At 47.9% G+C, this 15,179-nt stretch overlaps 1 protein-coding gene across 1 annotated transcript in view; it reads left to right on the plus strand.

Annotated features, from left to right (window-relative positions):
- PLCB1 (phospholipase C beta 1) overlaps nt 1-15,179 on the plus strand; it is an 825,411-nt gene that overhangs the window by 684,262 nt on the left and 125,970 nt on the right. Inside the window, exons 21-23 of the mRNA XM_040351701.1 lie at nt 1,255-1,354; nt 4,755-4,859; nt 12,319-12,428. Of these exons, the coding sequence (XP_040207635.1) occupies nt 1,255-1,354; nt 4,755-4,859; nt 12,319-12,428 (315 nt within the window). The remainder of the gene's footprint in view (nt 1-1,254; nt 1,355-4,754; nt 4,860-12,318; nt 12,429-15,179) is intronic.

Consider the following 15,179-nt stretch of genomic DNA (forward strand, 5'->3'; position numbering starts at 1 on the left):
TTTTCACGCAAGTGCTTGGTGAATCAGGCACTTGCGCTGAAAACTTGCGGCGGTGTAACTTATCTATGATACGTTACGCCGCCGCACTTCTACGTGAATCTGGCCCTTAGTTAGTTATTATTTAGAATTTTCGGATTTTCGTTCTTATTTTTGAATTTACGAATCTATGAATTTATTTGAAATAACGAATTTTGATCATAACAAATGACCCGAAAAAGCGGAAAAAACAAAACAATAACGAATAAAACGAAAATTAACACGTTTTCTAGCAGTACACATGTCTAGTAAAAATATTCATACCTGGAATGTATCCTTCAATTTACTGTTATAGCACAATATTGCAGTATTTCACCGTTGTGTGACCAATTTTTAGCGCAAGTTATGGGTCTTCAATGATTAGTCTTAGCTGCTATTAGTAGTACAATTGAGAAACGAAACTATGTAACTTAGCTCTAAATGATAGAAATCAGGTAAAGTGAACATTTTTTGGGGGTACTTTAAATATACCATTGGTATATGGACCTTTATGGACCTTGCTTTGTGCACTGGTGCGCAGTCATGTTGGAACAGGAAGGGACCGTCCCCAAACTGTTCCCACAAAGTTGGGAGCGTGAAATTGTCCAAAGTGTCTTGGTATGCTGACGTCTTAAGAGTTCCCTTCACTGGAACTAAGGGGCCAAACCCAACCCCTGAAAAACAACCCCACACCATAACCCCCCCTCCACCAAATGATTTGGACCAGTGCACAAAGCAAGGTCCATAAAGAGATGGATGAGCGAGTTTGGGGTGGAGGAACTTGACTGGCCTGCACAGAATCCTGACTCCAACCCGATAGAACACCTTTGGGATGAATTAGAGTGGAGACTGTGAGCCAGATTTTCTCGTCCAACACCAGTGCCTGACCTCACAAATGCCCTTCTGGAAGAACAGTCAAACATTCCCATAGACACTCCTAAACCTTGTGGACGGCCTTCCCAGAAGAGGTGAAGCTGTTATAGCTGCAAAGGGCGGGGCCAACTCAATATTGAACCCTGCGGACTAAGACTGGGGTGTCATTAAAGTTCATGTGCGTGTAAAGGCAGGCGTCCCAATACTTTTGGTAATATAGTGTAAACATATTAGGCCAAATATGGGGATTATGCGTGAGAATGTTTTTTATAAATAGACCCCTCAGTAATCAGTGGTCTTGAATACTTTGAAATGGTTCTACTCACTTTACAATCATTATGTCTTTTTTTTGGGGTGGGGGATCAGGTGGTGCTTCCATCCTTGGCCAGCCTCCGAATAGCAGCCTATGAAGAAGGAGGAAAGTTCATAGGTCATCGGCTATTGCCGGTCTCAGCAATCCGACCAGGTAGGCTCTGCATCATACCGGCAGCTTTTACATTCCTAATCATTCCAAACAAATGTTGTTGCTTTCTCTGTGTCCTCCAAACGGAAGGATGTCACTTCATGTTGTTGTTTATATTAATAGTGAGTTTGGTAACTTTATTTGGTAACTCAAAGCGATATTAAGGCATTGGTGGGCAAACTTTTTGACTCGAGGGCTGCAATGGGTTCATATATTGGACCCGGGGGTCGGACCAAGAGTTACATTACCCGGCCTACGTTTGATGGCATGGCACAGTGGTGACAATTGATGGCACAGTGGCTGCGTTTGATGGCATGGCACAGTGGCTGCGTTTGATGGCATGGCACAGTGGCTGCATTTGATGGCATGGCACAGTGGTGACAATTGATGGCACAGTGGCTGCGTTTGATGGCATGGCACAGTGGCTGCGTTTGATGGCATGGCACAGTGGCTGCATTTGGCATGGCACAGTGGTGACAATTGATGGCACAGTGATTGCTTTTGATGGCATGGAACAGTGGTGACAATTGATGGGCACGGTGGCTGCATTTGATGTGCACAGTGAGGCTGCATTTTTTTTTCCGATTGCGCCCCCCCCCAAAATTTGAGCACCAGCCGCCACTGCCCCCTAAGTGCATTTTAAAAACTATATAATTGGCACATATATAAAAGTGGATATAAGAGTGGATATAAATTATGGGCCTAATCCTCAAAAACCCGGCGCAACGTAACTTTTTCCATTTAAGTTACACTGCCGCAAAATCTCTAACTAAGTGCCCGATCCACAAAGCACTTACCTAGAAATTTTGAGCGGTGTAACTTAAATCCGGCCGGCGCAAGGCGTTCCTCTTCTCCAGGGGGCGATTCCCATTTAAATGAGGCGCGCTCCCGCGCCGGCCGTACTGCGCATGCTCGTGACGTCATTTTCCCAACGTGCATAGCGCGAAATTACGTTACGTCGGGCTTTGTGGATTGCGACGGTAAAAAAAAAGATACAGCGCCAAAAAAAGAAAATTTAAATTTAAAAGAAATCGCGTCGCTAGCAAGAAAGGTCTGTTTTTACAAGGTGTAAACAGTTTACACTTTGTAAAAGCAGCCCTAATTTTGCGTTTGCAAAATAAAACTTACGGAGAAAAAACAAAGCTGAAAAGCTTTGTGGATCTCCGTAAGTCCTAATTTGCATACCCGAGGCGGCATTTCGACGCAAAATGCCCCCAGCGGCGGATGCGGTACTGCATCCTAAGATCCGGCAGTGTAAGTCCCTTACACATGTCGGATCTTCGTCCTAACTATAGGAAACTGATTCTGTGGATCAGTTCCATAGTTAGGACCAGGGATACGACGGAGTAACAGCAGTTACTCCGTCGTATCTCTTTTGAGGATTTGGCCCTATGGTCTTAATTATGTTTTTTTTGGCCTCTCTTACCATATGCTGCTGTTCACACGCTGTGTGATCATGTGACCGCCCTGTTATCTGCAGCCTCCGGCCAGCTCCTTTCCTGTGTCTCCCCGTGGCAGTGACGTAGGTGGCACCGCCCTCTCAGAGGAATTCCCCAATCTACTGGGGCGAGAGGCGGCCGGAGGCGGAGCGCCCGCAGCCAATCTGCGCTCTTTTTATATCATCCCCGACCCCGCACATCGGCTCCATGAAACTAGAAGCATAGGCCGCAAAGCCGTGGCCTCAATTAGCGGCGATCGCGGCTCGACGAGATTGTGCGATCGTGGGTGGGGGAGATGCGCGGCTGACGCTCACAGGATACCCCCAGCTCTGCTGCCCTGTTAGCTAGCTCTCCGCGGATTAAAAGGTCCGCCGGACCGTAGTTTGCCCATTCCTGTATTAAGGTCTTGTTTTTTTGTTTTTTTTTAAATAATAAAGATGTTATACTTACCTGCTCCGTGTAATGCTTTTGCACAGAGCAGCCCAGATCCTCCTCTTCTCGGGTCCCTCGTTGGCACCCCTGGCCCCTCCCTCCTGCCGAGGGCCCCCCAACAGCAGGCAGCTTGCTATGGGGGTCACCTGAGCCGAGCCGCTGCTTTGTGTGTCCCTTCAGACATGGAGCTGCTGCTCGGCCCCACCCCCTCTCTCTTCTCATTGGCTCACTGACTTTGACTGACAGCCAATGGCGCCCCACTGCTGTCTCAGCCAATGAGGAAGGAGAGTCCCGAACAGCCGAGACTCTCGTGCAACATCACTGGATCGAGATGGGGCTCAGGTAAGTATTAGAGGGGCTGCTGACATCCTTTTTTTCCCGCAAATAGAGTTTTCTTTTGGTAGTATTTGATCACCTACGGTGGCAGGTCGGCTCCCCTGCGCGAGAGCACGTAGTATAACGTCACCTCGCAAAGCGGCCACGGCGGCACGTGCCCACCGCTCGTCCCTGATCCCGACGCACGTGCCCGGCGGTTCGATTACCGCCGCGCACCCACAATTACTCGCTACAGAGCGGGGACCGGGAGCTGTGTGTGTAAACACACAGCTCCCGGTCCTGTCAGGGAGAGAAATGCTGATCATACAATGTATGAACAGCGATCAGTCATTTCCCCTAGTGAGGCCACCCCCCCTACAGTTAGAACACACCCAGGGAACATACTTAACCCCTTCCCCGCCCCCTAGTGTTAACCCTTTCACTGCCAGTGGCATTTTTATAGTAATCCAATGCATTTTTATAGCACTGATCGCTATAAAAATGCCAATGGTCCCAAAAATGTGTCAGAAGTGTCCGATGTGTCCGCCATAATGTCGCAGTACCGAAAAAAAATCGCTGATCGCCGCCATTACTAGTAATAAAAAAAATATTAATAAAAATGCCATAAACTATCCCCTATTTTGTAAACGCAATAACTTTTGCGCAAACCAATCAATAAACGTTTATTGTGATTTTTTTTAACGAAAAATAGGTAGAAGAATACGCATCGGCCTAAACTGAGGGGAAAAAAATGTTTTTTTATATATTTTTGGGGGATATTTATTATAGCAAAAAGTAAAAAATATTGCATTTTTTTCAAAATTTTCGCTCTATTTTTGTTTATAGCGCAAAAAAATAAAAACCGCAGAGGTGATCAAATACCACCAAAAGAAAGCTCTATTTGTGGGGGAAAAAAAGGACGCCAATTTTGTTTGGGAGCCACGTCGCACGACCGCGCAGTTGTCCGTTAAAGCGACGCAGTGCCGAATCACAAAAACTGTCCGGGTCCATTACCTGCCTAAAGGTCCGGGGCTTACGTGGTTAAAGACAGACAGGCCACTGACTTCCTTCTGTTATTATTATAAAGTGAACAAAATCTGATAATTTCTGCTTATTGTCTGCCTAGTTAAATCCCCTTGAACCTGTCTAGGTGTAGTTACATTTTATTTATTTTTTCGAAATAAAAGACCAACTGCTTTATTTTAATTTTTTTTTAGGTTATCATTACATCTGTCTACGGAATGAGAAGAATGTACCACTGACACTACCGGCCATCTTTGTCTGCATAGTGGTGAAAGATTACGTCCCCGATACATTTGCAGGTATAGTAAATGCTTCAAATTGCTTTATTTACATTTTTTTTTTTTTTTAACATTTTGTGTGAATTAGAAAAAAAAAATGATACTTTCTCTAAATGTTTTTAATTCTTTTAAAAGTTAAGGCCCGGATTCTCAAACGAGTTAGGCCGGCGTATCTCCAGATACGCCGTCGTAACTCTGAGTCCGAGCCGTCGTATCTATGCGCCTTCTTCATAGAATCAGTTACGCATAGATTTCTATTAGATCCGAACAGCGTAAGTCTCTTACGCCGTCGGATCTTAACTGCATATTTACGCTGGCCGCTAGGGGCGTGTATGCTGATTTACGCCTAGAAATATGTAAATCAGCTAGATACGCCAATTCACGAACGTACACCCGGCCGACGCAGTACAGATACGCCGTTTACGTTAGGCTTTTCCCGGCGTAAAGTTACCCCTGATGAGGCGTAGATGCGGCATACCAATGTTAAGTATGGACGTCGTTTCCGCGTTGAATTTTGAACATTTTACGTCTTTTGCGTAAGTCGTTCGCGAATAGGGCTGGGCGTCATTTACGTTCACGTCGAAAGCATTGGCTTCTTGCGAGTTGATTTGGAGCATGCGCACTGGGATACTTTCACCGTTTGTAAAAAGCGTCATTTACGTGGGGTCACATAAAATTTACATAACACAACGCCCACATCTACCACATTTGAATTAGGCGGGCTTACGCCGGCCTATTTACGCTACGCCGCCGCAACTTTCGTTTGAGAATGCGGCACTTGCCTGTAAAAGTTGCGGAGGCGTAACGTAAATAGGATACGTTACGCCCGCACAAAGATACGCGATTCTACGTGAATCCGGGCCTAAATATTCTTCCTTTGGTTCATATATATTTTCACCACTGGGTGGCAGCAGCAGCCCAGATACGCTGCAGCTGCGGATGAACAATCCACGGATAGACTTTACGATGAGCGTGTCCGCAGAGCTAAACCTCAACCTACTGGGTATACAAAATATGAGCTGGGTTGTATTCTGTATAAAAAAAGAAAGTAAGGGGCAGATTCTCGTAGATCGCCGCATCTCTGCGGCGGCGTAACGTATCTCATTTACGTTACGCCACCGCAAGTTTTACGGGCAAGTGCTTGATTCACAAAGCACTTGCCTGTAAAGTTGTGGCGGCGTAGCGTAAATCCCCCGGCGCAAGCCCGCCTAATTCAAATGATCCGGGTAGGGGGCGTGGATCATTTAAATTAGGCGCGTTCCCGTGCCGAACGTACTGCGCACGCGCCGTCCCTAAAATTTCCCAACGTGCATTGCGCTAAATGACGTCATTGGTTTCGAAGTGAACGTAAATGGCGTCCAGCCGCATTCACGGACAACTTACGCAAACAACGTACATTTTTAAATTTCGACGCGGGAACGACGGCCATACTTAACATTGGTTGCCCCTCATATAGCAGGGGCAACTTTACGCGTCGCAAATCTAACGTAAACGTTGTATCTTCACTGCGTCGACCGTACGTTCGGGAATTCGTGTATTTTGCTCATTTGCATACCCGACGGAGAAAACAACGGAGGCGACACCTAGCGGCGAAAAAAAAAATTGCATTTAAGATCCGACGGCGTAAGAGCCTTACGCCTGTCGGATCTAATGGATATCTATGCGTAACTGTGACGGTATCGGTATGATATCCCCGTCAACGTTCCCTTCTTCCCATAACGAAAATCACCCCAATATTCCACGAGGAGGGATATCCCTGGAATCGCCCAGAAAGCCACACATGCCAAGCTTACTGCTGGAACCAAGACACTTTATTGACACAAAAACTCAGCTTATATGTGGTTACAACCTGTTAGGAACGCCCCCCTCACACAGTGGGGTTTCCCATACAGATTATAGGAGACAAGTCGGAGCCGACCATGCAGACACGTTTCTTTAGATAAAGACATCAGGGGAGTTAATTAATACACTGAAGCAATCAGAATAATTAACATACTACTTCTCTAATCATTTAGCCTGATGATACAATACACATCTTTTAAGGGTAAACACAGATCTTCTTTACACAACACAATAGATCAATTAACCTTTAGAATAGTGAGGGGACATTAGCACGTCAATAACCGGTCAGAGGAATGAATCACACATGAAATTCCTTTCTACCTCTACCCATGGCTTGCAGGGAGCAGTATACTGAGACATATAGGCAAATGTATCACAATGGCCCCCCTTTTGCTCCCTGCTCCGGCAAATCCGGTTGGACCTTCCCTGGTCCAGTAGGGTTGACGGGTTCAGAGCTTTTAGTCCGAGGTTAACTCCGTTTGGCATGACTGACCTCCCTTGGCAACTGCTTCAGACTCAGGTATGTCACCGGGTCGTCAGATCACACGCCGGTCAGTCCCCAAGTCTTTGTGCGATCTGCAAAGTCACCAGAAGTCAGTGTGAAGACAGCGAATGGGTCTGTGCGCCGCCGTCTAGGTGTCCCGCTATGGGAGGGGGCAGGTTATGGCTCTGAAGTGACAATCACAGGAGATTCATAAAAAGAAAAAGTTATATTTGTTGAAATGCTGTAGCACTGGTGCTCAGAGTCCGGGGGGGGGGGGGGGAGGGGACTCAGAGCCCCATAAGGTCAGCCACCCCCTGCTCCCTCCGCAGCCGCCGGTTCTCCTCTTGGAGCTTCTCCAGCTCCATCTCCAGTTCATGGAGCCTGGGGGGGTCAGCCTGCTGTGACCTCAGGTGGTTGTTCTCCTCCTCCATGCGGCTTATGCACTCCTCCAGCTCCATGTACTCACGGATCAGCTCCTGCTTGCTCATGTCCTGCAGGCTCTCCACGTGGTCCTTCATCATCAGGAACTGGGTGGTGGTGTAAGGGGCCACCGGTGGGCCCTTGGCGAACATCTCGGCCCGCATCTGGGACGCCCGCTGCGACTCCCTCTCCTCCAGTCGCTTCTTCTCCTCCCAGGTCAGCTTGTTATACGGCTTCCAGGACCTCTTCTTCTTGAAGGGTGGCCGGCGGTGCCTCTTTCTGCCCAGCTCCCTCCAGGGCCCCTCCGGCTCAGGGCTGGAGCCCATGACCAGCTGACAATGGTGTTCCCTGTTGTCCGTAATAGCAGATTGTACCATGAGGGCTTCGTAAGGGGTGCCCAATGGTTCTTCCCGACCCCGCTCCTGGGGATCCCAAGCCGAGTCTACACAATGGGCTGCTGCTGGTGGGCGGTACCCAGGTTGAGACCAATTTGACCTGGTGTTGTCATTCATGGGGCAATTCTGCTTGAAGTGACCCAGCTGTTTGCACCGGAAGCAGCGTTGTTCGTTGCCCTCCTGGCGTGGATAGTGAGGGCTAGATCTCACCGGTCTGTTAGGAGGTTGGTATCTAGCGGCTGGTGGGTGTGAGGGCACCGTTTGTGGTGGAGGTTGTTCCTGTGGTGTGATCTGGTTCGTCTTGCGAGTATCCGCATATTCATCCGCCAACTTAGCGGCCTCTGGTAGAGTCATGGGCCTGCGATCTCTCACCCAATCTTTGACATCCGTCTGGATGTGATTGTAAAATTGCTCCAGGAGCATTAGTTGCAAAATGTCCTCTGCGGTGGTGGCCTGGCTGCTGTTAGCCCAGTTAGAGGCCGACCGGGACAACTGGCATGCCCATTCCGCATAAGAGTCTTTCGTGGTTTTGCGTGAGTCCCTGAACTTCTGTCGGTGGGACTCTGGGGTTACTGCATAACGAGCCAGGAGCACTTCTTTAACCCGGGCGTAGCTATGGATATCCTGATCTGGCACGGTCCGGAAAGCATCAGAAGCTTTGCCTGACAGTTTGCCTGACAATATTGCGACCCACTCTCTTCTAGCTATTCGGTGCAGGTTACATTGTCGCTCAAAATCCGCCAGGAAGTTATCAATCTCACAGTCCTTTTCATCAAAAGCTTTAAAAGCGCTAAACGGAATCTTCCTTGCGTCTGCTGTGCTGTACTCACTGTTTGGAGAAGGTGCGGCTGCTTGTTGGACTGCTGCCAGTTTTAACTGTAGTTCTGCGTTTACTAACATGTCCATCACTTTCAGTACCACATCCGGCGTTGGGTTCGGGCCGAACCACGCTAGATTCTCTCTCATTAGCTTGTTGGCTGGCGATTCCTCCTCCTGAATCACTGGTGTCTCCATCTCTTGTACTGCTGGCGTTGCTGCAATCCCGTCCTCCTGGTCTAGCTCCATTGATTCTGCTATGATGACCCGCTTGGTTTTGTTGCTAGCAATCCTTCCACGAACTTCCAGTAGTTCTTCCAGTGTCTGCTTGGAATCCAGGTGTAAAGGAGAGTAGAAGGGAAAATCCCGCTGCTGCCAACCAATTTGTGACGGTATCGGTATGATATCCCCGTCAACGTTCCCTTCTTCCCATAACGAAAATCACCCCAATAGTCCACGAGGAGGGATATCCCTGGAATCGCCCAGAAAGCCACACATGCCAAGCTTACTGCTGGAACCAAGACACTTTATTGACACAAAAACTCAGCTTATATGTGGTTACAACCTGTTAGGAACGCCCCCCTCACACAGTGGGGTTTCCCATACAGATTATAGGAGACAAGTCGGAGCCGACCATGCAGACACGTTTCTTTAGATAAAGACATCAGGGGAGTTAATTAATACACTGAAGCAATCAGAATAATTAACATACTACTTCTCTAATCATTTAGCCTGATGATACAATACACATCTTTTAAGGGTAAACACAGATCTTCTTTACACAACACAATAGATCAATTAACCTATAGAATAGTGAGGGGACATTAGCACGTCAATAACCGGTCAGAGGAATGAATCACACATGAAATTCCTTTCTACCTCTACCCATGGCTTGCAGGGAGCAGTACACTGAGACATATAGGCAAATGTATCACAGTAACTGATTCTAAGAATCAGTCGCATAGATACGACGGCCCAGATTAGGACTTACGACGGCGCACATTGCGTTGCGCCGTCGTAAGCCCTTTGAGAATCTGGGCCTAAATCTTTAATTATCACTATACATAAATAGATATAGACGTCATTTTTCTATTATAGGTTTATGAAAAATCTTTTCACAGAGGCGAAGGTTCACATTTGGGCAGTGATCCGCAGTGGAACGCTTTTTTTAGGGGACGGCTAAGCAGCTGCTGTCAGGCGTTTGGGAGGCGATCCTGAACGCCAATTTGTTTTTTGTTTTTTTGTTAATGGGTTACTAAAGCGCTCCATTGACTTAAAGTGAATTTAAATCCCACATTTTTATTTATTTTTTGATTTTTTGATGTCACAATGTAGAGAATAAGATTTCCTATCATCTGTGCCCAGTCTTGCCACACAGAGTTAATCCAGCTCTGAGCAATCCTCTTTATTGTTCAGTGAAATAAAACAGACTTCCCTATAAAGACCAAAGTCCTTGCTTGAGTGACAGGTTATTTACATATCTCGTGCACTAGCTTGCAGACATGCCAGTCAACCTGTACAAGGAGAGAAAACAGAGCTGTGGGAGGAGCCCAGATGCTCCACCCACTAAGGGCTGCCTGTAGAAAACCACAAGAGGGGGTGGAGACAAGACCAGTCAAGCTGCACAAGGAGAGAGAAGAGCAGTGACCGGTCTTTAACCACTTGCCTACTGGGCACATACACCCCCTTCTTGCCCAGACGAGATTTTAGCTTCCGGCACTGCGTAGCATTTAACTGACAATTGCGCGGTCGTGCGACGTGGCTCCCAAACAAAATTGACGTCCTTTTTTCCCCACAAATAGAGCTTTCTTTTGGTGGTATTTGATCGCCTGTGCGGTTTTTATTTTTTGGGCTATAAACAAAAAAAGAGCGACGATTTTGAAAAAAAACACAATATTTTTTACTTTTTGCTATAATAAATATCCCATTTTTTTTTTAAACAAATATTTTTTTTCTCAGTTTAGGCCGATACGTATTCTTCTACATATTTTTGGTAAAAAAAAAAAAACACAATAACCTGGTTTGCGCAAAAGTTATATTGCCTACAAAATACCGAACTAATTTTTTTATTTTATTGATTTTTTTACTAGGAATGGCGGCGATCTGCGTTTTTTTTTCGGGACTGCGACATTATAGCGGACACATCGGACACTTTTGACACATTTTTGGGACCATTCACATTTATACAGTGAACAGTGCTGTAAATATGCACTAATTACTGTATAAATGTGACTGGCATTGAATGGGTTAACCACTAGGGGGCGGGGAAGGGGTTAAATGTGTAGCCTGGGTGTGTTCTAACTGTAGGGGGAGGGGGGTGACTGGGGAGGTGACCGATCTATGTCCCTATGTACAAGGGACACAGATCGGTATCATCTCTCCCTGACAGGACGTGGATCTGTGTGTTTACACACAGAGCTCCACGTCCCTGCTCAGTTACTGGGCAATAGCGGGTGCCCGGCCGCCATCGCGGCCGCCGGGCATGCGCACTGTGTTTCCAGTGACGCAACGGGTAGAGGCCCTAGAGGCTTTAAATGACAGGACGTCATATGACGTCATGTCGGAACAATAGAGCATTTCGCCCGCCGTCATTTGACGGCGGGCGGATGTCAAGTGGTTAATACAGGAAACTCCTACACAGAGGAAGTCTCACACTTGATTACTGCACAGATCTAGAAGAAATACACAAAGCACACCGAGATTTAAAGCGGGAGTTCACCCAAAAATCAACTTTCTGCAGTTAGATCCAGCATACTGCTGACATCTGCAGTATGCTGGTCTTTTTTTATTTATTTTGGTACTTATCGTTATAGCCGTATTTTTTCTATGGCTCCGAGCGGGGAATCCTTCGGGGAATGGGCATTCCCGAAGGCAAGCAAGTTGATTGACGGCTTTCGATATCGCGTCACGGCTTCCGAAAACAGCCGAGATGACACTTGGCTGTTTACGGCGCCTGCGCCTGCCGTGTAGAGCTGACTGCGCAGGCGCCGTAAATTGCCGAGCGTCACTCGTGTATCTTCGGAAGCCGTGACGCGCTATCGAAGGCTGTCAATCAACTTGCTTGTCTTGAAGGGAACGCCTATACCCGGAAGTAATCCCCGCCTGGAGGCATAGAAGAAATACTGCTAAAACGATAAGTACCAAAATAAAATAAAAAAGACCAGCATACTGCAGATGTCAGCAGTATGCTGGATCTAACTGCAGAAAGTTGATTTTTGGGTGAACTCCCGCTTTAAGGAAGAATACACAGGACCAATATATTTAGACAATATTTGCTTCACACAGACCAGGGTGTCACAGCAAATCGTTTACAAAGTTCATGTTTTGCACCAAATGCGGCAGTGTGGGGTATACCGCCGGATATGGTGGAGAAGGGCAGGAGAAGCCAGCAAGGATTTCTTTGATCCATTTAAAGCCTTGGTATTTTTTTATTTGCAGAACTTCTACAATCCACAAATGAGTGTAAAAGTCACATTATCCTTCATATAAAAACACTGTATCATTTTATTTTTATTTTTCGCAGATGTGATTGAAGCTTTATCGAATCCAATTAGATATGTGAATTTGATGGAGCAGAGATCGAGACAGCTGGCCGCCCTGACGCTGGAGGACGAGGAAGAAGTGAAGAAAGAGGTAGACGGGCCATGACCGGCATTATATGGGAATGTTCTTCCCACCTAGACCCGGGGTCTCCAAACCTTTCAGTGCAAGGGCCACGTCTTATATTTTACTAATATTCGTGGGCCAAAAAATACATCAGTACAAGTTGTAAAGAGTTGCGTAAACTGTTGGCGCTATATAAATCCTGTATAATAATAATAAGTGAATGAGTGCACCATTATATCGGGGTCCCCAGCAGATTCACTCATACATCAGAGTCACCACTTTATTTATTTCAGGCACTTATATAGTGTCATCAATGTACGCAGCGCTTTATGTATATATTGTACATTCACATCAGTCCCTGCCCTCAAGGACTGAATCTAAGGTCCCCAACCCTTGGAATGTGGGAGGAAACCCGCACAGGGAGAACATGCAAACTCCAAGCAGGTATTGTTGTGGTTGGGATTCAAACCAATGACCCTAGTGCTGGAAGGTGGAAGTGCTAACCACTTAGCCACTGTGCTGCTCACATTACATTAGGCTCCCTATTGGATTCCCCCTTTAGATCAGGGTTCCCATCCGATTCCCCCTTACATCAGGGTGTCCTTCATATTCCCCCTTACATCAGGGTGTCCATCACAGTCCACCTTACATCATGGATCTATCAGGGTCTCCATCATAGTCCCCTTACATCAGGGTCCCCAGCAGAGCCCCCGTCCCCTTACATCAGGGTCCCCAGCAGAGCCCCCCCCCTTACATCAGGGTCTCCATCAGAGCCCCCCTTACATCAGGGTCCCCAGCAGAGCCCCCGTCCCCTGACATCAGGGTCCCCAGCAGAGCCCCCCTTACATCAGGGTCTTCATCAAAGCCCCCATTACATCAGGGTCCCCAGCAGAGCCCCCCCTTACATCAGGGTCTTCATCAAAGCCCCCATTACATCAGGGTCTCCATCAGAGCCCCCATTACATCAGGGTCTCCATCAGATTCCCCCTTACATCAGGGTGTCCTTCATATTCCCCCTTACATCAGGGTGTCCATCACAGTCCACCTTACATCAGGGTCTTCATCAAAGCCCCCATTACATCACAGTCTCCATCAGAGCCCCCCCTTACATCAGGGTCTCCATCAGAGCCCCCTTACATCATGGATCCATCAGAGCCCCCATTACATCAGGGTCTCCATCATAGTCCCCTTACATCAGGGTCCCCAGCAGAGCACCCATCCACTTACATCAGGGTCCCCAGCCAAGCCCCCCCTTACATCAGGGTCTCCATCAGAGCCCCCATTACATCAGGGTTCCCAGTAGAGTGTCACGATCCTACGGAGTACAATGACCGCACCAGCCAAGCAGACTCTGGCTGGAAAAAAGCGGCTAGAGGCGATTCAGTTCGCATGAGTAGCGCTATACAAGTCATTCATTCATTCATTCATTCATTCAGAGTCCCCCTTACATCAGGGTCCGCCTCAGAGCCCCCATTACATCACGGTCCACATCAAAGTCCCCTCCCTCCTTACATCAGGGTTCCCATTAGAGTCCCCATTACATCAGGGGCCCCATCAGAGTTCCCTCTTACACCAGGGTCCCCATTGGAGTCCCCCCAGCATCAGGGGCCCCATCAGAGTTCCCCCTTAGGCCGCGTACACACGATCGGTCAAAACCGATGAAAACGGACCGAAGGACCGTTTTCATCGGTCCAAACCGATCGTGTGTGGGACCCATCGGTCAGTTATCCTTCGGTCAAAAAAATGAGAACTTGCTTTAAAATTGAACCGATGGACGCCTGGCCGATAGGTCAAAACCGATCGTTAGTATGCAAAAGCATCGGTTAAAAACCCACGCATGCTCAGAATCAAGTCGACGCATGCTTGGAAGCATTGAACTTCGTTTTTTTTCAGCACGTCGTTGTGTTTTAGGTCACCGCGTTCTGACCCGATCGTTTCATTAACCGATGGTGTGTAGGCACATCAGACCATCAGTCAGCTTCATGGGTTAACCGATGACAACGGTCCTCCGGACCCTTCTCATCGGATGGACTGATCGTGTGTACGCGGCCTAACATCAGGGTTTCTATTGGAATCCCCCCTACAGCACGACCCCTATCAGATTCCCCCTTACCTCAGGGTCCCCATCAGACAGGGCTGGACTGGGACAGAAATTTGGCCCTGGACTTCATCCAGACTGGCCCACTTTGACAGGTCTCTCCTATGGCGGCCGGACAACTCCTGAACCCCCCCGACCACCCAAGCCCCCTCTCCCCCTTCACCAGCCACTAGCCGTTCTACTTTATTAGAGTAGAACGGCTGGTACTGGTACTCTTATAGGCAGTACCAGTGGGGAAGCTATACATTATTTCACCCGGGGCAAATAATCAGTTTGGTGCCCCCCCTTATGGGACAACTCTCAGGCCATAGCTGTTGATTTAGCTGTATGTCCCCTCCCCCCATGCTCCTCTGTCGTCGTCCCTGCTTCTTTGTTCCCCCCCAGGTGAGCACTGCGGGGAGGGAGAGACAGAGGTGTGGAGGGGGGTGGTGGTCTGCTGTCACTGAAGCCGGCCCACCGAGCCGCCGGCCCACCGAGCCATCGGCCCACCGGGAAACACCCTGTAGTCCCAATGGCCAGTCCATCCCTGCCATCAGAGTCCCTATTGCTGGAGCAAGCACATCATTGGCTTTTAGATGACATCGGTCATGGGGGGCACTCCAATTAGACCTATACTTGGAAGCTAGTCTTGCATATAACAGTAACAGGTGCCTGAATACCCAACCTGACCATTCCAGTTC

Source organism: Rana temporaria, chromosome 4 (assembly GCF_905171775.1).
Source record: "Rana temporaria chromosome 4, aRanTem1.1, whole genome shotgun sequence".
Taxonomy (NCBI): domain Eukaryota; kingdom Metazoa; phylum Chordata; class Amphibia; order Anura; family Ranidae; genus Rana; species Rana temporaria.